The 26,199-nt window shown below is 41.0% G+C and overlaps 2 protein-coding genes across 3 annotated transcripts in view; both read left to right on the forward strand.

The window, feature by feature from the left end:
* adgra2 (adhesion G protein-coupled receptor A2) overlaps positions 1-8,484 on the forward strand; it is a 39,195-nt gene extending 30,711 nt beyond the window's left edge. Inside the window, exons 4-19 of the mRNA XM_020657089.3 lie at positions 216-287; positions 396-467; positions 1,015-1,178; positions 1,520-1,733; positions 1,870-2,034; positions 2,115-2,313; positions 2,425-2,574; positions 2,685-2,846; positions 3,104-3,304; positions 3,451-3,640; positions 4,129-4,337; positions 4,426-4,553; positions 4,642-4,765; positions 4,846-4,994; positions 5,680-5,769; positions 5,924-8,484. Of these exons, the coding sequence (XP_020512745.2) occupies positions 216-287; positions 396-467; positions 1,015-1,178; positions 1,520-1,733; positions 1,870-2,034; positions 2,115-2,313; positions 2,425-2,574; positions 2,685-2,846; positions 3,104-3,304; positions 3,451-3,640; positions 4,129-4,337; positions 4,426-4,553; positions 4,642-4,765; positions 4,846-4,994; positions 5,680-5,769; positions 5,924-7,337 (3,703 nt within the window). The 3' untranslated portion in view covers positions 7,338-8,484. The remainder of the gene's footprint in view (positions 1-215; positions 288-395; positions 468-1,014; positions 1,179-1,519; positions 1,734-1,869; positions 2,035-2,114; positions 2,314-2,424; positions 2,575-2,684; positions 2,847-3,103; positions 3,305-3,450; positions 3,641-4,128; positions 4,338-4,425; positions 4,554-4,641; positions 4,766-4,845; positions 4,995-5,679; positions 5,770-5,923) is intronic.
* Positions 8,485-9,726: 1,242 nt separating this feature from the next.
* Positions 9,727-26,134, forward strand: rab11fip1a (RAB11 family interacting protein 1 (class I) a). Of its 2 annotated transcripts, XM_020657652.3 has the most exons (6): positions 9,727-10,474; positions 18,691-19,127; positions 19,261-20,161; positions 21,320-23,053; positions 23,397-23,493; positions 24,518-26,134. In XM_020657652.3, the coding sequence occupies exons 1-6, from the start codon at positions 10,125-10,127 to the stop codon at positions 24,716-24,718; spliced, it is 3,720 nt and encodes a 1,239-aa protein (XP_020513308.2). In that variant the 5' UTR covers positions 9,727-10,124; the 3' UTR covers positions 24,719-26,134. The 2 variants fall into 2 exon arrangements, with proteins under 2 accessions (XP_020513308.2, XP_065820965.1); XM_065964893.1 differs by lacking the exon at positions 21,320-23,053 and having other exon boundaries at positions 9,742-10,474.
* Positions 26,135-26,199: the final 65 nt, after the last annotated feature.

Raw genomic sequence — 26,199 nt, forward strand, 5'->3', positions numbered from 1 at the left:
AGAGGCAAAGAAAACCTTTATCACTAGTTTATCATAAACCAGAGTTCCTGCACAGTTAAACCTGTATGTTGAGATGTGTACCATTTGATCAGATATCCCTCTAACAACACAGGTACTGAATGAGTCAAGATAACACAATCTGCATGAAGTCAAGTCCTCTTGTTTAAAAAAATAACCAACGCATTCCTTTTTTTTCTTTTGTTTTTCACTTCCAGCGACCTCTCCAACAACCGCATTGGCTGTCTGTCTGCGGACATGTTCCAAGGGTTGACCAATCTTACCAAATTGTAAGAAAAAGATGAATGGATTCCCTTAAAGTATTGTTCTTTTCACAATAAGTGGATAAAGTTCTTAAAGTAAGTCAACGTGTTTATATCTAACATTATGTGCTGTAGGAATCTTTCTGGCAACATCATATCCACGCTGGATCCAGCAGTGTTTCAGGAGCTGCCGTCTCTCAAGTTAGTGTGAGTATAAGTCTGACTCCAGACAGTTCACTAGCACAGAATACCATTCCATATCTGAATACAACAATAAATATCCAAGACAAAGATAACATTTATTTCCAGTTCATATTTATTTTACCTCGGGTTTCCGCGCTGTGTTTTACAATGAGTGTCGAAGAAGGCAAATAAGCACTGAGGATTTGTTTGCTGTGTATTTATTTGAATTAGGATACATTCATCGATGTGGTATTTGGAGATGAAACACATATTTGAACTTTGGCTACCATAAATCAGAAGATTGTTCTACAAACAATTCAAATCAAAACACATGTTTTTTTAGAAGCGTTACTGCTTGTTTTTAAAATAAAAACACGACATTTGATTGAGAGTAAGAACAATAAATTGACAGTTAAAAGGTAGTTGCAATTCAACAGCTGATAAGGATTTATTTTCATGTTTAGATGATATGTTGGGCCCCAATAGAACAACTAGAAGTAACACTGTATCCTGGAATGATAAATAAAAAATTACATTTCATATCACAAAAGACTATCTATTCTATTTCCAGGAACTTCAACTCAGACTACCTGTCATGTGACTGCGGCCTTCGTTGGGTACCAGGCTTCTTCCGCAGCAGCTCAGCCCGGTTGGGGGACGAAACCCTGTGTGCCTACCCGAGGAGCCTGAGGGGAAAACCCCTTCGTGGCCTGAGAGAGAGCCAGCTGAACTGTGGTGAGAGCTGGGCTAGATTGAAACACATGAATGAGGCAGTTCACTCATAAGGCTACTTAGAAGCATCCCAATATTTCTAAGAATTAGTGAACCAAAAGTGCTGAAACAGATCCAAAGAAGCAGCTCAGCAGCAGGGACGTATTTATAAAAGTATCATCAAGCTGTGTTGACAACTAATCCTGTGGGTTGCATTTACCAATTTGCTGCTGCCTGCATTTAATCTGCTGTAGAGCTGCCGGCTCATAATAACTTCTGTGGAAATATTTAACTGAGGTTGAGTAATGAGTGGGGAGTTCAGTAAGATGTGTCTCATCTGGGTCTTTTCCTGCCATGTTGCTCAGATGGTCCACTCGAGCTGCACACGCTGTCCCTGCTGCCATCTCAGCGTCAGGTGGTCTTTAAAGGTGACCGGCTGCCCTTTCATTGCACTGCCGCCTTGGTGGACAAGATCACCACCTTACACTGGCGTCACAATGGTCATCTGGTGACCTCTGACCCCGAGATGGGTGTCCAGCTAGAGACTAATGTGCTGCATGACTGCACCTTCATCACCAGGTAAAGACATCTTAACCCTTTATTCCTGTGCAAGAAAATAATTGAGTGAATATATAAACATAAAGAAAAATAGTATTTTGAGATATAAATGTGGTAGTTATCATAATAATCAACTTCCTTTACTTTCCATATCCAGTGAGCTTATTCTATATAACGTGCGTGCTGAGGCCAGAGGAGAGTGGGAGTGTGTGGTTTCCACCGGGCGGGGCAACACGTCTCGTAGTGTTGAAATATTGGTGCTGGAGAACAGTGCCTCCTTCTGTCCAGAGGATAAAGTTGTCAACAACCGTGGGGAGTTCAGGTTAGTAACAGATGTAGTGAGTATTATTACACACCTGAAGTTTCAAAGGTTTTCTCCTCATTCAGTGTTTTAATCCTCAGGTGGCCGAGGACTCTGGCAGGCATCACCTCTCATCAGTACTGCCTGCAGATGCGATACCCTTCCTTGTCTATGGAGGGAGGTAGTGAGCAAAAAAAAGCCTCCAGATACTGTGATGATAATGGAAAGTGGAGGGATGCAAACTATACAGAGTGTCACTACACCAATGGCATCACTCGGGTCCTTCACACCTTCATCCTGGTCAGTAGTGCTGTCAGAGCAATATAACAATACTTCATCAGTTTAAAAGTATACATAATTTTTATTGCAATCACACCTTTCCCCTTATCTATTTCTATTTTTGCTTTACAGCGGCCCATCAATGTGTCCAATGCTGTCACTCTGGCACATCAGGTGCGCACATACACACTAGAGGCTGCAGGCTTCACAGACTCTGTGGATGTGTTGTATGTGGCACAAATGATGGAGAAGTTTATGGAATATGTCAAACAGCTACGAGAGGTGAGAAGGATTATTTTACATTTTTAAAATGGCTTTATACAAATCTGTGTGTAATACTTTCCACTGGCTTTAACATAATTTACTTTCAAATGTCTGTGGGTTTGTTCCAGTTGTCAGAGGTGTTGGTTGAGATGGGCAGTAACCTAATGCAGGTGGATGATCAGCTTCTCGCACTCGCCCAGAGAGAGAAGAGGGCCTGCAGCTCCATAGTTCACTCCCTTGAGACCCTGGCCTGGCCTCAGCTCCACAGTCATGCTCAGGATTTCTCCATGGTAGGGCAATTGGGCAATTTCTTAGTTCTGTATTTTTATATTCTTCCCAATTCTAGAAAATCCTACTAGGTTACTGTCACAATGGTAAAATACATTAGTATGTGGTTTAGAAAATGTGGAAATCATTTTTTAATCTGAAACTGAAAGAAGCTAATTTAGATTTTTGCACTGAGATGTGAATTAAAAAATATGTGTTTGTATATAGAGAGATGCAAGAAGCATCTTAAGAATGTTGATTTATTTTTTGATGCATACAGGTGTCCAGGAACATTGTGATGGAGGCTCACTTCATTCGACCAGCCCACTTCACTGGTATAACCTGCACTGTGTATCAGCGACGGGACGTCTCAACAGGCAATCTGGGAATGGAAATGGCCGAATCCGTTCATGAGCAGCAGCTTCGTTTTCGCTGCAGTACAGGCTCCCATAATACCTCACTCAACAGTTTCCCACTTAAGGTGAGGCGTGAGCACAGCTTCTAGTGTCTTCTTTTACAACAAACTGTCCCATCAGAAACCTGTATTTACTGCAGTAATAGTTATCAAAGTGTACTGGTTGATTTCAACGTTAAATACACGATTTTTGTTGTTTTTTTCTCCTGCAGAATTCAGTAGCCCTGGCCTCTGTGACTCTGCCATCGACGCTGTTTCCTCCTGACGCTCCTGCAGACTGTAAACTGCAGTTTGTAGCCTTCAGAACCGGCAGCTTCTTTCCTCTGTCTGGGAACTCTAGCAACACTGGGGAACACTATAGCAGACGTAGCGTCAACACACCTGTCATCTTTGTTGGTCTTGGTGAGAAATCACTCTTTATAGGAAAAGCATGTCATCTTACATGTAAAGGAAATCCTTAAATACACCCAGAAGGACAATTAGCATATCTGAGTGTTTTTCTCATACTTGACCTTGTGGATAGCAGTGCAAGGCATGACATAATACCTATAACAAGATATTGTCATGAGGTCAACAATCAAGCCAGATTCTCTTCCAATATCAGAGCTGGTTGTATTTTGCAGATTTGTCATTATTAAGTATAAACTTAATGTATAAAAAAAAGTTGTGTAATGTATTTGAGCTATGAGGACAGAAACACAAATCTTACAGAAACTCATCAAACAGAATTGTTGTTCATAGCACATACTTAGGGAACACAGTGCAGGCATCACAATGGACTAATATTATAATATAAAGCATCCAGCGTGACTAACTTTTCCTTTCAGTGCTCTGTAAAACATACCAGTTATCAGTACAGTTTTTGTAATTTCCTCCTCTCTCCATGACAGACGGCTGCAGAATGTGGAACCATTCAGAGCCCATCTGGGTGTCGCTTCGCCACTTGTCCCCTGGTTCTGATGCTGTGGCAGCCCAGTGGCGCTTGAGGAAGCTGGAGAAACCGGGAAGCTGGAGCCAGGAGGGCTGTCAGCTGGTCCACAGTGACAGCAGCATCTCCACCATGCGATGCTCTCTGCTCAGCAACTATGCTGTTCTGCAGGTAGGTTGGCCTTGAGATATTTATTTATTATTTATGTAGGATCACTAAAGGTTAAATGACACTTTTGTTGGTTTATTCTTTCTTCTAGGAGGTGCCTGACTTTCCCAACTCCGCACCCATGTCTGTTAGGGTGCTCCACCCAGTGGTGTATGCCAACACTGCGCTACTCCTCCTCTGCCTCTTCACCATCATCATCACACACATACTACACCACAGGTACTTTTGTGAAAGAGCACAAACAGACTCATGTTTCTGCTTTTTATTTGTTTAATCTCCTCATTATATTCTTCTTTGCCACTTACAGTACTATTCACATATCAAGAAAGAGCTGGCATACATTACTGAATACCTGCTTCCATATCGCCATGACAACAGCTATATACGCTGGAGGCATAAGTTTGACCAGCTACCCGGTGGTTTGCCAAGCAGTAAGTTCTGATTTTAAACTTTTTTCTCATTTAGAAGTGGAATATAAGCCTGATTTCTTATCCACTGTATGATGTGACAGGTGGGCATTGCCCTGCACTACTCCTCTCTGTCGACCCTGCTGTGGATCGGCGTCAGTGCCAGGGTCCTCTACAAAGAGGCTGTGTGGAGAATACCTCGGCAGCCAGAGGGAGAGCCTCTTGCTCCACCTACTCAGCGACCTATGCTCAGGTCAGTCAGCACAGCTCACCTTCACCCACTTCTTGCACTTCGAGATTGTCGTTTGCTGTCACTACGGTAGATGTTTTGGACAGATTGTGTGGTCTTACGCATGGCCACCCACCCCGTACACTATCATAGTGGGCCATTGTACTCCAGAAACTTGGATGGACATAACAGAGTATTGCTGTAAGGCACAAAAACGCTGGACTAAGGGAGGGGGAGGGGAGGAATGTATGAAATTGACTTAACAAAAGCAGAGGGGGGGGTCATCATAAATCTGAGCATGATGGTTCAAGGGGTGCACTGTCTTTCCAAATCTATCCCTCTTTTTCAGCTCCCCCTACCCCTGTGATTTTGAAGTTGCGGACATAAAAAACTTTGCCATTGACCTAACCGGCTCTCCCACCCTCTCTTAGCTGCATACTTGGACACAGTCAGGATCAGTCAGTAATAAATCATAGGCTTCTGGAGCCCGTACTGACCCTTATAACACTCTGCCCACTAAGAGAGTAGAGGATCACACAGATTATGGACAGACTGAGAGACACAAAAATACAAAGGGAAAAAAGACACTGACAAGCAAACATTGTAGCAGCCAAAGGTCAAACAGCATCCTGCAGCACAAACAAGAACTTCACACTTTTTTACTCTTTAGCTGGGAAATTGTGTTTGATATATTTTTCTGTTATTCAAGGTTCTATTTGATAGCGGGTGGAGTTCCTCTTATCATTTGTGGGATCACTGCAGCTGTCAATGTCAACAACTATGGAGACAACAGCCCTTAGTAAGTACTTCTGCTTTTAAAGTTGAGCCATCTGAGCTTTTGACATTGTGTTGTTTTGTTTGGTGAAGTGATTACTTCGGTGTGATATGTTGAATTCACAGACGCCTCCTTGTTTTGCACTGACCCTCCTGACATTTTTTTTTGCATTTTGCAGCTGCTGGCTCTTGTGGCGCCCTAGTCTAGGGTCTTTCTTTGTCCCTGCTGGCCTGGTGGTGTTGGTGACCTGGATCTATTTCCTGTGCACTGGGGTTCGCCTGAGGCACAGGGTGGCCAAAGAATGCACAGGAACCACCATGTCTACCCCTGTGACTGAGAGCCAGCCTGCACTAGCAGGAAGCACTAGCCTCCTCTCCACAGACTCTGTGGTGGGGCCAATGAGTCCTGTTGTGGCCCCAGAGGACCAGTACTCCTTGAAGACACAGTTTTTGGTGCTAGTGGCAACTCACTTTCTGTTTGTGGCTCTGTGGTGTTGTGGAGCGATGGCGATGTGGCTGACAGGACGCACCAGCTTGTTGTTTAGCAGTCTTTATGGGATAACTGCCACACTTTTGGGGGTGTTTCTGGTGGTGCATCACTGCTTTAGACGCCTGGATGTGCAGGCTTCATGGCTTGCATGTTGTCGGGGTTACCGCAGCTCCCAACCCATGTCAACTTACACACACACCTGCACTACTGGGAGTGGAGTGCAGACCTCAGAGCAGGGATCACAGCTTTTCATCAATTGCCATCCACCTGCTGAGCCTCATAATTCATCATCAGCTCGGTCATCATCCACACCTAGTGGAATCAGCAGCGTGGGGCCCGGACCCTGCAAGCTCACCAACCTGCTGCAGGTGTCACAAGACAATCCAAACAACAACACTCGTGCCCCTGTAGGCAACAATACCAGCACCAGTACTGACAACATCACCAAGCCCACAAACAATGTCCTACCCATCATTAACTCTGCAGCCCCAGTGCACCCCCAGAGGAGGAAAGTGGGGAGCAGGACTAAACAAGGAAGCAGTCAGTACCACCATCGAGGTGAGGGCAGGGGTCATTATCGCCTCAAAGCTCTAAGGACTGCAGGAGGGGGCAGCCTGGGAGCTTTAGGACCCTCTGGGTTAGATCACCTTAGTTCTTCACATGCGGTTTACAAACAGGCCACCAGTGAGAATGGCAGCCTCCATCACAGCCTCTCAGAGACCCAGGCCAGCCCGCTGACCAATGGGAAACATGTTGGAGAGTCTGTGGTGACCAGCCCCTCAGAGGGGAGCGACGGGGGCAGCAGCGGGAGCCGAAAACCATTCCCCCTGCTGCCCTCTATGGCCAGCAGAGCAGCCATGCACGGAGCTCAGAGACGGTGCGCCAGCAGAGACAATTTGAAACTTGCAGCTGCTGCAGAGCGAGAAACTAAGCGCTGCTCCTACCCTTTGAACAGTGTCACCCCAACTGTGCCGGGGGCTACTCCAAACGGTACCTTGAAAAACTCAGTGCTGGAGCTAGAGCAGGACATGAGTGGCACTGACCAATCACAGAGCTCCGTTGGGATGAAGAGTGGTTTGTGGAAAAGTGAAACCACAGTCTAACCTATTTTTATATGTGAACTTCTATGCATGACCTTAATGGACTTTTGAAATGATTGGGTTATGTTTTAATGGTCTCTTGATTATTATAATTATATAATTTAAGATATAAAATCTTGGAGGCATCCAGGACCCTAAACTGGTACTTTTGCCTCTGTAGCATTTGAAATAGTTTGCTGTGAAATGGTAAAAGTTATCACGCAGGTTTTCCATTGTCATTTTCAAAAATAAGATGCTCATTTATTGTATTCATTTCACAATAAAAATGTACAAGATACCTCTGAAATTAGCATATGATGTTGATTTTGGATGTGTTATGAAAGCTTTAATGTTTTAATATGGATATTTCTATGCATATCAACTATAGCATGAAAAGGAATGCAAGATGGTCCATTTCCAAAGTTAAGCTTTATGCATTTACCCTGATCTGTGGACCACTGACCCCCTTACAGTATGTTTGCTTCAAATAATTGTGTGCAAATGTATGCTTCTGTATGTTCAGAATTTGTGTGTGTGTGTGTGTGTGTGTGTGTGTGTGTGTGTGTGTGTGTGTGTGTGTGTGTGTGTGTGTGTGTGTGTGTGTGTGTGTGTGTGTGTGTGTGTGTGTGTGTGTGTGTGTGTGTGTGTGTGTGTGTGTGTGTGTGTGTGTGTGTGTGTGTGTAGCCTGTATACAAATACAGTCAGAGAGTTGATCTGTGTGGCTGGCTGAATGTGGATTATAAAGCTATGTGAAACTTTTGAAAACATGACTGATTGATGAATACTCCCATCAGCACTGACTGAGCTATCCTTATCAAATATAAAAGAAGGAATATAAAGCAAGAGAGACGAGTCATTGGCTTTCTCTCATGCAGTCACCTTATTCAATTCTCACTTCAAGCTGACAAATGACTGCCCCCTCCAGGTTGGTTGAGAAAGTTGACAGCCTTTTTCAGAAATGTTAAATTTAAGGCAAATATTGAAGGTTTTGTAACGATGAACTCATACAAGCCATGCTTGCTTAATAGTAAACATCACAATGATATAAAAGATGTAATAATTACAAAAAAACTCAAAGTTTTATCCAACAGTGGTTTTTATGTACCAGTTGCTAAACCAAGAAACCAATGCATTCAGATTTTGTCCTTTTTAATAAAGTCAATCAATTGCCTTTGCATTTTTCTTTACTTACAAAGCAAAACTTCTCTTTTAAGACAATTTGATAGAATTTCAGTTCAGGAAACAATGTAAACAGGAAGTTGTGTGTCTTCTATGCAGATCATTGTCAGGGCTTTTAGCCAATTGTTCTTTGAGAGGAAGTTTTGTGTGGTCAATAGAATGACATATTGTGTTTTGTTACTCCTGGGACTTTTAAAATGTTCAGTCTGCTGTGCTGGTATTGTATTTAATGTGTGCACTATGAGCTTTTTTATATGCCCTCAATATTAGGAATTCAGGATGTAAAATCCAAAGATGTTTAATCTATTCCCTGTGACCATGACTAATATGGAACATCTCATGGAAAACAAATATAAACATTAAGATATATTTGCCTTGTTCTTGATTCAGTATGAATTCCAATGTTATCATTGTCAGGCGCTTCATGTTTCTGGGGTTGAGACATCGTGGAAACGTTTAATGGCCATGGCTCAGTACAATGGTGATTGCTATTTTAAAAGCCATAATTGTATTAATAACATCACTTATGGGGGTGTTTGGGCAAGTTTGTTAGACAAACCAAATGCTTATTTAAAATTGTTCAGACATCTTTAAAAGTCCTGGACTTGTTTTTTCTTTCTAAATGTAGCCAGTGATGTGCACTCTGTATTGTATATAAACTTACACAAACCCATGAAGTGGTTATGAATCTCAGCCTAATAATGAAACAGCATATCACAGTTTCGCTGAAACAACTTAATGAAGAAAAATTGAAGATATTAAGTTATTTGGCTTTAAATCAATTTGTTAGGAATGACTCTCTGTATTTGTAGATTATTGCTTTCTAATTTTATCAGTTAAGATTCCTCAAACACACAACACTGATGAGATTTTGTGATGGTACCTGTTTGCTTATTAAATTGTAATGTCATGCAGTGGCAGCCAATTATATATTTTTGAAACATGTCTGTTTAGTGATATATTGTTTCAAGAAACCTCAAACAATTTCTTACAGTTCTAGCATCAAAGCAAAGTGATAAACATTATTTGAGAAGCCTCAGTCCAGTGATTATGGTAATCTTGTGAAAGTCTTAAATTACATTTCCTCGACAAAACTGATCCCTGATCAGCGACTACGATGTTGTTTAACGGTCCGCAATGTCGCAGCGCCTTGCTCCCTGCACTGTCCAATCACAGCCGGACTTTGATAATTGTCGGTAACCTAAGCCAATCAGGCAGAGCTATGTAGAGTATGGGTGGGAACTCTCAACATCAGGGAAGTGAATTGTTTTACTTAGCGGAGGCAATGCAGGGCAGTGGGAATGTTTTCATGACAGCCTCTTAAAGGAATTAGTAACACAGCAGTTATGTCTTTATCGGGTTACACTGGCAGGTAATATCTTTATGTTGTTTAGCCGAGTTTTAACGCAACTCAAGTGTTATTAGAGGCTTGGATAAATCGTGAAAGTATTACGACATCAACCTGAGCTTCCTGGACTGAAGTCGAGCTAGGTAACCTGACCTCACACCGCATAGGAAGCCGAAGGAGGAAACAGAGTTGAGAAGAGGGGTTAACCAATAACCAAACGTAGACAGCGACTGTAAAAGATAACCGGGGGGGTAACTTTTGGTAAGGTTTAGCGGACTTTCGCGATGTCTCTGGCCGACCAGAGCCAGCAGTGGTTTCCCACGAGTGTGCAGGTAACGGTCCATCAGGGTCGTAACCTGCGGGCGAAGGGCAAGAATGGCACCAACGATGCCTATGCCATTATGCAGGTGGCTAAGGACAAGTTTTCAACCTCCGTGGCCGAGAAAAGTGTCGCTCCCGTGTGGAAAGAAGAGGCTTCGTTTGACCTGCCACTCTTCCACCCGGGAAATGCTGAACGCTGCACCCTGCACGTCGTAGTAATGCACCGGGCTCACGTCGGGCTCGACAAGTTTCTGGGTCAGGCTGTGGTGAACCTGCTGGATCTCCATGACAACAACTCCCGCAAGAAGACTGAGTGAGTAGCCTACACTGTTATGTAGGCAGAGGATGTTACAGACCCTCTAATAACACATGTGGCATGAAGCTGAGAATACACTTTCTTATATTGATCTATTTATGGATAGGTGTTAGTGTAGGCTACATTTACACAACCTTGTATTTTGGTCTGCTCCAAATTCAGCGTCCAATTTGTTCTTGTTTATTTACAGTGTAGTATTACACCAGAGACTAAATGAAAACATTTCTAGTATGACATCAGATACAGATACGCTACATCAGTCCAGAACTACTTACTCAATGTTTGACCTGAGCTACATCCCTTTCTTTTAAACTAACCTGACCCTTTTTCTGTGCCCCTGGAGTATTTATTACTGTGGACCCCTGCAGCACAACAGGAGCAAGACTTGCCTCACTATAATGGAGACTGACACATAGTTTATTTATCTGAAAAATGTCCATTACTGGAATATCTCAGTCCTTTTGTACCTCAGAGTTTCAGACTTAAGTTTAACTCGTTGAATAAGGTCAACTACACTTAAGTCCCAATTCAGTTAAACAAATCACTTCACTTCTTGACCTTTTAAAACACACATGGACAAAACATAGAGTTTGCCTCCTTTTAAAACCATAAACAAGTCTGCATGTGGATCACTTTTACTGATCATGATTTCTGTAGACATGGTGTTCAATGGTGGGTAAGGTTTATCAGGAATTTTGAAAAACGATTACATTTTCTTCCCATGGTCAGTTATAATTTAGTGCTTTGTTACCTTTGTTACCACATCATCTTTGAATATGACGTCAGTTAAAGACAGTGCATAGTTTAACTGTTCCCCTTTTCTCATCCAAAAAAAATAAATGGTCAAAAGAGACAACACCTCAGTTCACTTTTTGTAGTCAATCTGTCTCTTAACCAACCTTAACCTTTTATGAAAGGAAATTGGTCGTTCAGAAGCATCCCTGGTTTCGCAGTAATGAGTAAACTTTGAAATGTGGCAGTGAATTATTTATTAGTCCTTGAGCTTAAAGAGAGTAGCAGTATCTAGCCATGTCTTAAATTTGGGTTTACTCTATTGACTCATGCATTTTTTCAGAAAACCTTTTTGTTTGATTAGCCTACTTCAAACACACAGCACTTTAAATAGGTCACAAAACAAACAAAATAAAACAAGCTATTAACCTCAAAATGCTGACACTGAGATTGAATCTCCCTCCCCTCCCTTCTATTATTGCTGTCTGAGATGAAAAACAGAAACTATGAGGATTGTGGGAAAACAGACCAAGATAACTCAAGATAACTATCTCATCACTTCCTTGCCTTCTCCCTCTCTGTTGGACCAACCCTTGTTACATTTGTGTGACACTATGACTTTATAAATCACAGGGAGCCAACTCTGTCACTAGCCTTGTAACGCCTATGTGGAAATTATTTCCTCACATTGCTGCAGTTAATCCTGCGTAGATTCTTCAGGGCTATTTACAAGTGTACAACACGTCTACCGTGGTGCACACCCAGATACGTTAAATGAGTCATAATGACATCTGCGGTTTAACGTAGCGTGGGTGTGACGCGGGTGTAACAGGCATCAAAACAAAACATTGCATGAGCGTGAAATCTGTATTTACAGATTATATAATACTCTTATATAATTGGATTTTTAAAAATAAAGATGATTTAATAAAGACTTGTAGAGCTGTTTCCCACACTGGTAAAACATTTTAAATTCAGAAACAACCTTGGTTGAGACTGAGTGATGTGGTCAGTAATCCCTTAACCAAAGGCAGCACGAGTATGACTTCATTCACATCTTTATTGTACTCTCATATCTGAAATGCTATCTAGTGTTTGCTCAGGAGGTTTTTACTGCACATTTTAATGACAAAGTTCAGTCTTTACACTCTGCTGTCAAGTGTGAAGGCCTTCTCCCTCTCTCTCTCTGTCGCTCTCCTGGCCTCCTCCCTCGGTCTCCTGTAGGAGCCAGTATGCTGTCTGGGTATTGGATGTTTCTGGTTTGGCATTGAAGCGTAGGGGGTGTTAGATTACTATCCCAGAGGCCAGCTGAGCTGATACAGGTTTTGACATTGAGGTCTTTGTTTTCCTGATAAAAAGAAGCTCTACTGTTGCTATAATACAAAATAGTGTTTTAGAGACGAAATGGGGTTATAGGGTATCATTTTCTTTTCACGAGAGCACAGTAGGATCCATTTACTGTCACAGATGATCAGACATTAAAATAGAGAACGTCTATTATGTGGTGTAAAGACTTTATTTGAGTTTTTGACAGAAAGACATTCTTGACAAGTAATTGATTATTTTTATGGCTGCAAATATGTTTATATGAATCTATTTTTTTTTACCTGAATTACTCTATAACGGTTTTGTGTATAAATTGTGAGAAATGGCAGAATCACATCCTTTTAATTTCCAATTTCCCTAAACCTGCAGATTTTAATAATTCATTTGTTTTGACTAACGAAAACCAAAAAGATGCTAAGCCAGTTGACAGCCAGTATAACAAATTAAAGCAGAGTAAAAATTAAAAAAAAATAGAACCCAGTCCTGCTAAATGTTTGTCATAATTTCTTTAAAAAAGACTTGAAAGTATGTATCCGTCGTTATAATAGCTGCCTAGTATTTTCCAGTCAGTAAATATATTCTTTTAAGGGCTGGATATTTAGTTACAGCATTGACTTTCATCTGTTGAGCCTGTTGTCCTGAGTGCTAGTCACTTGACACCAGAGACAATGTTTTGTAAACAAAAAGCATAGCAGTGAAACTAAAAACAAATCTTGTCCTGTTTGTTTCTAACCAACTTAAGATACACCTTCAAAATCATTCACAATACGATCCCATATTTATTTCATATACTCTAAGATTATTCCTTTTTCTTGGTGATCCCTGAAAACCTTTCAAATGCAATAAGTTCCAGTCACTAGTGGATTTGTTAGCTCAATCTTTTGGAGGAAGTTATCTTTATATGAGACAACTACACAGCCTCATATTATTGGCTGAAGCTATTACTCACAGACTAAATACACACTCTGTTAATCATCAAACATGAGACAGAAGTGCCTTTGACTGGTAACTGAGGGAACTTGCCCAGCAGGACTTGTGACAGCATGAACCGGGCACGGCTCTTTATTTCTGCACAAAAAAAAACAGAACATGTACACCCTGTTGTTCTGTTAATAACCAGAACTATGCATTGTCTCTGAACAGTCAAGTGAGCTGCAAAACATGATCAACCAGCAGTTTCCTTATTAGCCGTAGAAAGGTTCATCTTTGTTGTAAACACTATTTAGCAGTTGTTTGTCTTGGCACGCTGGGTTTAGGGAGGGAAATGAGGAATGTTTATGCTCACACTAACTTTCATTACATCACACACTGTACAGCTCCTCCCTATGTTTGAAAGTGTTTGAGGAATGTTGGTTCACTCCCATGCTTCTTTCCTGACTGTTATTGTTAACCTCTAAAGAACCCGTGTGAGGATGTCTGCTACAGTGAACTCAAATGACGAATGAAATTTGCAGCAGTAAACTCCACATGAACTGCAGATAACTGTTAACTGTGTGGTTAATGACCTGATACCCATACTTTGTAATTTCTTCCTTTTGTCATACCTCAGTTTATCACTTACAATATGAGATTTCACCTTCACAAGGCCCCAATATCTATGTTATATTAATTATCAATAAAAGGAAATCATTCAGTGACCTCCTAACAGCTCCTTTTTTTCATTTAAAGTTTTTTTGTTCAAGTTGCATTTTAAAGACAGCTTACAGTATGCATGGACATTCTTTTCATTTTGTAAGACATTAGCCAAATCAGACAAATAACAAATGACAAAAACAGGCAGAAAACAACAACAAAACAAAAACAAACAAGCCAAGAAAAAAAAACAACAACACCTAACAGCTTTTGATTACAAACACACACACACACACACTCAGCAGAGTCAGTGTTACTGTATATGTTACCATATCTGTGATGCATTCAATGACCACATCTTTCTCCAAATTTAAAATAATCACCAAAAACTAATTGTATCTATGCTTAATTATGCATATGCTATAAAGACAGCATAAGGCATAAGGCTCTCCCTTTTTCTCTTTCTTACATTTCTCTTAAAGTGTCAGGGTGGGTGTGTGTGGGGAGTAGAGCTTGGAGCCTAACCTATCCGGGGTGTGCTCTAGCCTTCACAGGGTTCTCATCCTGACTCAGCCTTTCCCTGTTCTCTTTGGAACACCTCTCTGCAGACTTCCTTTCTGTTTGCCCTTATCTCTTCTCGAGGTTGGGATGGAGGATTTCTTCACTGGGCGCTTGCCCTTTGATTGGGAGAGTTAGTCTCATGCTTATTTCAAATTCCTGTTTATTTCCCTAATCATTTAGTTTTCTTAATCTTCAAGTTGTGTATTTGTTGATACTATTTTTTGCTTGTTTTAATTGTAAAGCATTTAAAGCCTTTTTGAAAAGTAAATGAAGTTATTATATTTAAAATACTTGAACTCTATTTTGGGACATACCACACTGATATATGTGTTATTTCATTCCTAAATGATCGCTGTGCGAACACTGGGCAGGCCACATAACTCTGCAGTTGTACTGGACCATTTGAGGTTTTACTACTCTCTTCTTCTCTACAGAAGGGATTTATTTACAGCCTATCTCAAGATGCTGTCACTTTTCCTTCCACCTCACTACCTAAACCCTGATTGAGGTGTTCTTTTCTCAAAGAGGTGGAAACTTAATGTCCATCAGTCACAGCATCTAATGTCACTCTCTGACACATGAACACTGGATGTCCAGACAGATCTGCAGAACATCGCTGGGGAAAGATATTTTTTTCAGGGTATAACAGGGGAAAAAAGTTCATTTAAATTAGACGTTTTGGGCAAATTCAGAAGATTAGCACTTTTATAGATACATCTGTAAGTATAGTGAATATTTAGTTTTATTAACAAAAGTTAAAAACCAACAGACAAAATCATCCTTGCATAACATAAGTTGTGTTGTGTGCACTTGGAATGAGAAATAAACATAGCATGTTGAAGCAGATTGCAGCATCCACTAATGTGATACAACAAAGACCAGATTTTTTTTTCAAGGTTCATAAACAAAGAAGCATATTTTAATACTACCTTGTGCTGGCTTTGTTCCATGTCATTATATAATGTGTGGCTAAGTATAACTGTTAAGAGATAAGTGTTTGTTCTCATGTGGCACGTTGGCAGTGCTCAGGAAGTGATCTGGCACCTCTCCAGCTACCAGACCGACTTCCATATTTGGTCCGCACCGGGAGTTGAACTGGCAACCCCTCTGGTTCCCAACCCAAGTCCCTACAGACTGAGCTACTGCTGCCCTTTTTTTTTTTTTTGGTTTAGTGCATTTTCAATGTATAGTATCTGTTTTGCTATCTGATTAGTGTTGAATAAGTGAACCCTGTGCACAGAAATGTGTTGCCAGTGGTAAATATCATCAAGGGGAGCAGTTGGAAGGCTCTGCTGTGGAACAAAGGAGTTCAAAAGGGGAAAAGCTTGTCATAATGGGCACCTCTGGTACAGTGTTAGTCCATCTAATAATAGCAAGGCTTTGGTTGTACAAGCAGGAAGCGTCTGCATGTAATGGCTCTAATTGGTTGTTTTGGCATGCTTTTTGAAAGGGCTCTCCAGAACACTCCTACCTTTCCCTTGCAGACAATAAGAGTTGATCCTGTACAACAGAGAGGACATGAGGGGGCAGCCATAACAAAGCTGTGATTGTCAGGCTTCATCTGCTGTTGGCATGGAGCTCTAAACAGGAACTGGAACAAGCCGTGCACTAGCCATGACACCTATCAGTCTCAGGTCTGACAAGAAAAGGAGACTAACTACAGACCTGATGCATTTAGAACTTCTGGGGTCTCATTTATAACCATTGCGTACGCACAAAACGGGGTCTGAAACTGGCGTACGCCTTTTCCCACGCAAAGTCTGTGATCAATAAAAAAAAACACCTGACGGTAAAATGTGCGCACCAGTAAGCAAACTCTGACACAGGCATACGTTCATTTTGGAGGCATGGGAAATTGGCGACACAGACGGCGAAGTGGTGAATTGAAGCCTGCAGATACATATTGATGTCTCTTCCACATTTTATTTCACTAAATATCAAACTTTACTGACAGATCCACGTCATCATAATCATTCAAACCGACGATTTTATTTAGGCTATAATCGCGCATGTAGTGAGCCGTTTCCGATAACTTACTTTCATTATGACAATATATAAACATAAAATAAAAAATAAAAGTCCGCCACATACATATTGCATCAGCGCCGTCTCGCCTTCATTATCCCGGACGGACCTCAGTGGACCGGACTTGTACATTAATGTAATCACTGATGTAGAGTTAAACATTAGACTAACACAGAGACCATAGAGCCACCAGTTTTCATTAATATCTTTCAATATCGTGCATTTATCATCATGTGCGGTTTTTAGTTTTAATAAAGATGCCTGCGTCAAGGCGCACAGAGACACGACGGTGGCTTCACACATTTCGCCTTCTCGTTACTCAGCATGTCTTTATCAGCTGCACATATTTATTCTGTAAATAATTAGAGTGTGGACATTAAGTCGGGGCATCTCTGAAACGATCATTAGGTCTATATATCCTCATAATGAGTCACAGAGCAGACAGAGTTTACCACAACAAAAAGGGGCCAACAATCAAACGTTTTTGTTCGTTGATCAAACTTTTGATGACTAATATGATATAGTGAGGCAGACTGCTGACTGACGTGAGCACTCTGACAATATGAAGAAGTCAGTGTCGGTCCCGTAATGTAAACATTGCATCATTATTCGTGCGTAATGATGAACGGTGGATGTTTTGGCACATGGGACAGGGTGAATGCAGCAGCGACGTGGTGTCATTCTCTGATTTTAATTAAGTTTGTGATCCTCCTGCTGCAGCTGCCGATATGTCCAGTTATTTTATCCTTCACTTCATTCACAAACTCCTCCGTTTCTAGATAAGAAACTTTCGGGTTTCGCCGCGATCCAGCGTGAATGTGGGCGTGTAGAGGGCGGAACATGGGACTAATCTACGTGCGCACATTTCCAGGTGGATCGTGATTTATAAAGGGAACATTGCGCGCAGATGTGCGTACGACTGGTTTTATAAATCTGAATCATTGTGCGCACGTACATTTTTAGTATGGATTCTACGCACTCTTTTATAAATGAGACCCCTGGTCGGTAGAGCTTTTCTGAAATATTAGACAGGAATTATTTATAACATGCAGTTTTTTTATATTCAACTGCAATTAACCGTATTAAACTCCACCTCCAGAACATGTCTTTGCTTAGCCTGCAGAGTGCCACCCCAATATCAAATGAACTTAAGATTTCTTGGCTTTCTAGGTTTGTTTTATAAAATTATAACATACAGCAGTAAGATGCATATGAACCCTGACTTAATTATTATATTATATTTTTTGTGATAAATGGATTCCATTGCCATTATATTCTGTAAAATAGCAAAGCAACAAATCCACATTCAAGAAGCTGAACTGAACCCGAACAAAAGTTGATATTTTTACTTAATTGTGACATCCAGTTATCAAAAATGTTGCCTCTTGATTTTCTGTTTATTGATTGATTGTTAAGTCTGTTACATTTTTACACTTTAATTAAGGTATTGCATTAGTGAATCTGAAATTTGTAAATTTTTCTGTTGATCATTTATCCGCATACAAAAAATCTCACAGAAAGCTTTATCAGAGAAAATTCTTAACCACTGCATCTGGATTGTAATTATTTACAGTTATAAGTTAGCTATGTGTCTCATATTTTCGTTTGAAATGTGTATTTGTATGTATATATATATATATATATATATATATATATATATATATTTTGGAAAACGTTATGTTGATAACTACCTAACTACTGACAATGACAATTTGAAAGTGAATGCATGTTGGTATATGTTTTACAGAACACTTTAAAAGAAACTAAGAAAAAAAAAATCTCACTCTGGTTCATTGAAACTGCACTAAGATCAAGAAATGTCTCACACTATTGCTTTGTCCTGTACTTGGAAAGTACTTATAAGATGATGGTGTTTTACAATGTAAGACATTTAAATTAAAATAATAATAAACAACTTTTGCTTCTCAGGCAACTTCATATATCCAATAAAAAATCAATCTTAAGCATCTCTGAATCATCTTTTCTCTCTTTTGCAGTTGGTTCAAGCTGGTGGACAAAAGTGGAAAAGAGGACAAGGCGCGTGGGGAGGTGCTGCTGGATATAATCTTTATGAGAAACAACATGTCAGCTAGTATGTTTGACCTTTCTATGCAGGACAAACCGCGCTCCCGCATCTCCAAGCTGAAGGACAAAGTCCGGGGGAAGAAAAAAGATGGCTTCTCGGACTCTGCTTCAGCTATAGTTCCTTCTGTCAGCCAGGTGCTCACTGATAGTGAGGGAGAGCCTGATGCACAGTCACTCAATCAGTTTCCAGGAACAAAGAAGAAATCAAAGCTCAAAACACTGTTTGCTCCCAAATCAAACTTGCAGCGTAACGTCTCTCAATCCATGTCTACACTGGGGACCCTTCCTGAGAAGAATTCATCTCTCAGTGGCAGCCGCTCGTCTGGTCTCAATGTGGACTCTCCTGAAGGTAACCTTACCCCTCTATACTCCATGTGCATTGTATGTTTACAGTTCTGTGTTTCTTTGCGGTACAGTGAAAGTTAAATAATGGTGTTTTGCGTGTCAACAATGACATCATGCTTCATTGTCACTTCTGTCAGGAAAAAAGAAATTCAAATTCCTGGGACATAAGCGGTCAGGCAGCTCTGACAGCAAGGTGTCCCAGGGTCCTTTCTCCCTGCTGGGTCGCAACAAGCAAAGCAACAGTGACCAGAACAACCTGTGCATCAACGGCAGCCATGTTTACACTGAAGAGGAGTCCAAAAGTGGATCTACCCTCAGTCTGAACAGCTCTGGCCAAGGATCTGTAGAGGATGTCCGCAATCACACCTCTGAATTCTCTGCAGATGCCTTAAGGAGTGCTCCTGTTCCCTCCATACTGATAGAGTCCACAGATAAGTCAATGCTGGAGCAAAGGCGCCATCTAGAGGAGGAGGAGAGAAGACAGGCAGAAGAAAGGCGCATAGCAGAGGCCAAGAGGCTGGAGGAAGAGGAGAAATACAAAGCAGCAGCCAAAAGCGTTCAGGAGGAAGAGGAGCAAAGACTACAGGAGGTACAGGAGAGAAAGAGACGCTTCCTTGAGGATGAAGCCAAGAGGAAGAAACAGGAGCAAGAGGAAGAACTGAGGATGAGGGAAGCAGCAGAAAAACAGAAGCTTGAGGAGGAGCGTCGCAAAGCAGATGAGCAGAAACGACAGGAGGAGGCCTCCATGAGCGACAGACTGTCCTCTCTGTTTGGAATCATCAAAAAGAAGGAAGAGAAGAAAGAAGAAGTCCCTCAATTTGTTAAAGAGGAGCTGCCTTCAGTCCCTCATGCTTACACTAATCATCCACTCTCCAGCAACTCCACCAACCCATTTGAGGACATCTCCCTCAGCTCAGATCGCCAAGTCGGCATCAATGAAAGCCCAGCTGATCATCTGAAATCAAACAGCAACCCACAACCCCCCTCTGCCATGGTCTTCCTCAACCGCAATGCTAAAGTGTCTGCAGTCAAACCCAGGTAGGCTTCCTCATCTTTAATCTGAACATTTGAACCTTTCCTCCACATGTATTTTATGTAATTGTGTTAAAGTTATGTCAGTGTTCTGCTTTTACTCAACTTTACTCAAACAATTCTTGGACTTCCTGGATTGCAATTTAAATAGTGCCTTCAATAGGCCTGCAGTTTAAAGAGCACATACTGTCTACATTGAATACATCCTAGAACAGACCGAACACTAACTTCAGAGAAAAGAGTTGTTTTTGTTGTTGTTGGTTTTTCACCTTATGCAAGAGGCGCATAACCACAAAAAATGTAATTTAAAGACTAACACATGTTTCCTATTATGATGTGTCATCCTACACCGCGTCTGTCAAACCTGAAACTGGTGAATTTCACAACTTTCTCTCCGGTTTCTGTTCACATTGGCTCAAACATGGTACTGTCTTGAATTGAACCCCAGGGTTGACAGGCCAGTTTGACCAGTTTTGTCCCTGTGCGGATGGGAATCTGGGTGTGGCTTGTGGGGATGTTGTGGAACAGGTCGTTGGCTGAGCAGAGCTCAAAAGGAGTAACTGCGCCACAGTTTTACTTTCTTCAAGGACGTCTTGGGTGATTGGATTTCGTTTTTGTATTTATTTACAGTTGTTTTGGACTGGATACTTTATATATTTGCTTCACAATGGTAGGGGGCTTGTGCTTGCAGTTTTTATTGATGTCACAGTAGTCATTGACTTCTATAATGTTGTGATAGATAGCAGATAGTCGTCTAGGTATTTAAAAGGAGTTTTTACAAATTGATGTTGTTGTGCATAGAATAATCGATGTATGATCATGTTAAAGCAGGAATGTCACATTGTCCGCTTCTTATACTTTTGAGTCAAATGTGGGTAGTTCACGCTAAAAATAGAATCAGCTACTGCAAAACGTGAAGACAGAAAGCCTCTTCTGTAAGTTGGCTTATTACATTGAACTGTGGCAGCCTTATGGAGTGCAGATTTGTGAAAGTAATGAGCAGTTGGGGTAACAATTAAAGTATGTAAAGGCTTGTTATGTATTTCAAAGTTTTTGTTGACCTGTGTGATTCAAGCTAAAATGGTGATGGGTTGTACCTTGATGGAAATGACCTCAGGTGATGGTCAGACTGACCTATAGGCCTTTGTTTTCACTCTTTGGCAGATCCCCTCAGTCTCTGGAGTCTGAACCTACTGACTCCCAATTCCCCAGTCAACCAAGTCCTTCCCCAGCCACCTCCGAGCCCACTCTCTCTAGTGTCCCGTCTGATTCCCCTGACATTGTCTTCAACCTAGACTCATCATTCAACCCTCCAAACTTAAGTGAAAGCCTGTCAGGTTCCCCCTGTGGCAGCACAGAGGATTGGTCCTCTGTGGGATCTTCACCCACCATGGCAGATAAGAAGAAAAGGGCCCCTCTGCCACCCTCACATGGCACCCAAACTGGAGGAAATCACTTACCCATCAGAGAGCTCAAGAATCCTGCATATGTAGATGTAGATGGACTGCCACAAGGCAACAAGCTGACTCTACCACTTCCTGATTATGAAACCCTTTTTCCTCAGAAGAGACACGGAGTGCAAGGCACCACACGATGGGACAACTTAATTGCAGAGGTCAGCCAGAGAAACAGAGAACCCTTACCTGAGTTAGTTGGCCCAGAAATGAGCGTGGATGGCCCACAGGAGCCTGAATTCAATCGAAGGTCTTCACACACACAAGAGAGTCCTGCTATGATTCTTTATCAGACACATGAAACAAAACCTGTGTCTTCAAAAAAAGGAGCGGCCCCAGCCCCCCCTAAGTCAGTGGCACTTGCACCCCCTCGATCCGTCACAGATTCCAGTCAGAGACAGACCCAGAATATTTCTCACCAACCTCTCATGACGCCTAATCAGTCTCCAGCTCCACTATCTGTAAACAGTGATGTTTCAAGCAGAGAAAGTCTTTCATCAATGCCCAGGGATGGAGCAAGGAAGGTGCTGTCCCCATCACCTGCAGCAGTGAGTTCAACCAGACCAACCAGCCAAATAGTCTCAGACAGAACACCACAAGATGATCAAAGACAAACCAAAGCCAGTGTGAACAAAGAGCCACCCACAGCCAAACCCAGACAGAGAGCTAATGACAAAGAGACAGTGAGGCCAGAGGATTCTGCTGTGACCCCAGTAGACTCTGACAAAAATCTGAGCAGTAATATTGAGACTAGCCTAAATATGGGCAGGATGGATAAAAAGAGCAGTCAGACAAAGGAGAACTTTGCAGAGTTCGACCCATTCCCCAGTACTGAGCTTCTCTCCAAAGACCCATGGGCACAGCCAAAGCAGAGCAAAGAAGTTGATCTTTTCGCTGGTGGTGTTAAAAAAGACCTAACACTTGAAGATTGTGGAATAACAGCAGAGGATCTTGATAACATTTTTAAAAAAGAGAAACCAACAGATCAGTTTGATGGTTTTAATGGCAGCGATTCAAACAGACACAGTGAGAACACAGAAAAAGACGATCCTGGTTTCCTGAGAAGGAATTCCAGCAGGCGAAAACAGACTCCTAGTCCCCTATCTTACTTTGATAATAAGACTTCAAGATCTGTACAAGAACCCGCGAAAAGAGATAACACGTCTACAGCAACAGCCACAAAAGATGAGTCCGTCACACCGAAGCTTGAAGCTGATGTGAAACCGCCAAGCTCCCGTTACAGAGGAGGGGATGCATTCGGAGCTGATCCTTTTACTCTAGCCTCCTCACAGCCCCTCTCTGTTGTTACAGAGGAACCAGCGTCTCAGGCAGGAGGGGTGTCTCGGGGAAAGGCACCAGTGAAAGCATGGGTCTCACCCTCTGAGGGTCAGTCTGTCAATGCCCAGAATAGCAATGGAGGTGGGCTAGCCTTATCTGCACGCAGGTGAGATTGAACAGGCTGCTTACAAAGTGTACATTGGTGGAAAAAGGTTTGCTCTCGGTGTTGTATAGGGAGGCAGATGTTGGTGTTGGTACTAACCCTGGGTGTGACTACTTGGAAAACTTGATGACATGATTTCTTGGGCTCCTGTTGAGTTTAATTCTAAACATTACGCTTTGATGATGGTGGGATGATTTGGAAGATTTGCGCAACACAACAGGACATTTTTTTTTCCTGCTTTTTATATATGTTTTTTTTTATTACTCTGTTGGGTTTCTATTCATATTTTTGTTGAGGCAGTAAGCACTTTGAGGCGCTTTATCATAATGCACACTCTTCCTTACAGGCCTCATCCTGTGAAGCCCATGAGCTCAGCTGAGAAGAATGCCTTCAGCAGCTCCACTGTCAAAGAGATAAAGGACAGCACACCAGGGACGATTCAGGTAATATGATGTTGACATGAATGATATGCTGAGACCACGATAGACCTGCTGACCTATCACTTCGCAGCAGGGATTATGAGATGTGAAATTAGGCATACTTATCATTTTGATTTATATTTTCATGTTAGTTTGAGTTGCTTTATTCTACTTTTTGTTAGTGTTGGGGCTGCAGCTGGAATATTAGGCCCTACATCTAAAAATTGTCATACATGCCAGAAGAAAAAAACGAGCAACAAACTAAGTAAAGGGAATAAACAGGAGTTATTACAATTAGATTATAGGTGCACTAACAATGGGATAGAGATATAATAAACCTTAATTTGCAGTGACTTTGCAGTTGTTGCTGCAGCTGTGTTGATTTTAACTTAGTCACATTTTTATAATAAAGTTAACTCAGTCTGTGAAATAAGACAATTGGCTGATGGCAGCCTTGTTCATGATTTTGATATATGAAGCAGACACTGCCTCTTTAATGTGAACGTGCTCGTAGAAACACTGGGTTAACATTCCAGGATGACAACCAGCTGAGCTAGATAACAACAAAAAACATTTTAGTATTCTTCCAAATAAACTGCTTTTCCTTATTTAAAAGAAACCATTTTGAGATGACTGTTTAATAGTGTCAGTAACAACTGCCAGCTACAAAGCAAAGGAATTGTCTTATTTGAAATCTTATTTCAGGTGACTTGAAAAAATATTTGATGTTGAACAAAAGGTATTTTTACTTAAAATGATTTTTTTTCTAAAGATAAAGTTGTTATATTTTCCACTCAGCAGATCAAGTTTAGAAGAGGTCCACAGGCTCGGTTTAAAAGATTGAAATACTAGGGATCAAGCCATAGGTTTAAATGTTTTTTTTTGTCAGATGGCAAACTCAACCCTGTTTCTTTTATTTCGGCAACTGAGTTTTTGTCTGAAGGAACAAACCTAGAGCCCCAACAGCTGGATATGTACTGACCTAATTCAACCTGTGTGTTCTAATTATATGACATAATGCTGTATAATACATACACTCTATTCACAGGTGGGAGACGCCGTACAAAGCGGGCCTTACACCCAGCTGACACAGGAGGAGTTGATCACACTGGTGGTGAAGCAGCAAACCGACCTGTCCAGAAAGGACACTAAGATCGTCGAGCTGGAGGAGTACATAGACAACCTGCTGGTCCGTGTCATAGACGAGAAACCCACAATCCTGCAGTCTCTCAATGCAAAGCCAGTATAAGGAGAGTCCATCTTCAGCAGCCAGTTGTGTTTGTGTGAGATGGTACTGGTGTCACTCTATGCTGAGAGAGCAGACCTCCTTGAAGGTCTTACAGCTAATGCACTTTCTTTTTTTTTTTGCCTTAGAGTCAGTTTGGTTTGAGAATGCTGGAAAATCATCTCTGAAGAAATGCATTACTTAATAACAAGCAAATAAAAATCTTTATATAATTGAATGTATTTGTTTGGACACTAAGGTACTGGACTTTTTGCTCTCTTAATATTTTACATGAAATGATATTCAACATCTTGATTAATCTTGATATCATTTCTTGTTTAGCTTTATTTAATAAAGTAATAATGCATGTACAACACTTGATTTTTAAAAACTATTATCTGGCCTTTATTTGACTCTTTTCACTGTAACTTATTTCTGTGTTTAAAATGACACTGTACCTTATCAACCATTCAGAATTCATGCATCACTTACCAGTGCTAAGAATGTAACATCACTCATGTATTTTGTTTCAGTCATTGAATGAATTTACTTGCACAGCTTTTCTGCAGACCCTAAGTTACAGTTATGAGCTCTCGAGCTGAGGACAACTGAGATTGTCTATACTTTAAAATAAGTGCACATTGAGTCTTCCTCCTCCTTTTAAGTCTTATAATTTCTTTCTTTTTATTTTTCTCCTGTATTTTAAGGCCTATTAGCTGGCATGTATTAGTTTAATGAGAAATTACCAATATTTCTCCATTTTACTCACCACAATTGAATGTCAGCTGGTCATCCAGTCCTTCAAACTAATATATAGTGCCTATTATTGCATTAAAAGGTATTCTTTAGTAAAACAGCAATAGATAAAAGCAAGCAGCTACTTTGTACTGTACATATTTTGATGAATGCAGTAGCTATAGTGTCTTCCATGAGGTAGCCTGTGCACATACTTTGAAACGATATGCAAGTAATAATAGAGAATCGTACTCTTTTAATAATAATGTGAGACGGTTCAATCCCTGTGATTTTTGTGTTGTATTTATTAAATGAAACCAAGAGATAATCAAGAATTAGTAATCAGAAAATGATAATGACTCTGTGTCAGTCGTACACAACCAGCCGTGTCTTTGTATTTGAACTACACTAAGAAATGGACCCTAACCTATGCCTTTTTTTAAAGCAATATTCATCTCCAGAATGTACATACCTGTGCCTTCCAAATCTTTTTCATGACTTTTCATGACTCTGTATATTTTGCTGAATGTAAACTTGTTGTTGGCTACCTCTCTTCTTTCACTGGAGTGAGCGCTCACAGAATGTGCAGGCTGATGTAATGTGTGGTTGTCTGACATGAAACTACAGTTTGTGTAAAACTCCAGAGAGAAGTGATGCAGAGAGGAAAAAGTTGTTTTATTTGAAATAAAGACACTAATCGTTTTACCAGTTGTGTCAGTAATTACTTTTGGGCTGATTTTATGTACATATTCAAACAAATATTACTAATA

Source organism: Labrus bergylta, chromosome 2 (genome assembly GCF_963930695.1).
Source record: "Labrus bergylta chromosome 2, fLabBer1.1, whole genome shotgun sequence".
Taxonomy (NCBI): Eukaryota; Metazoa; Chordata; class Actinopteri; order Labriformes; family Labridae; genus Labrus; species Labrus bergylta.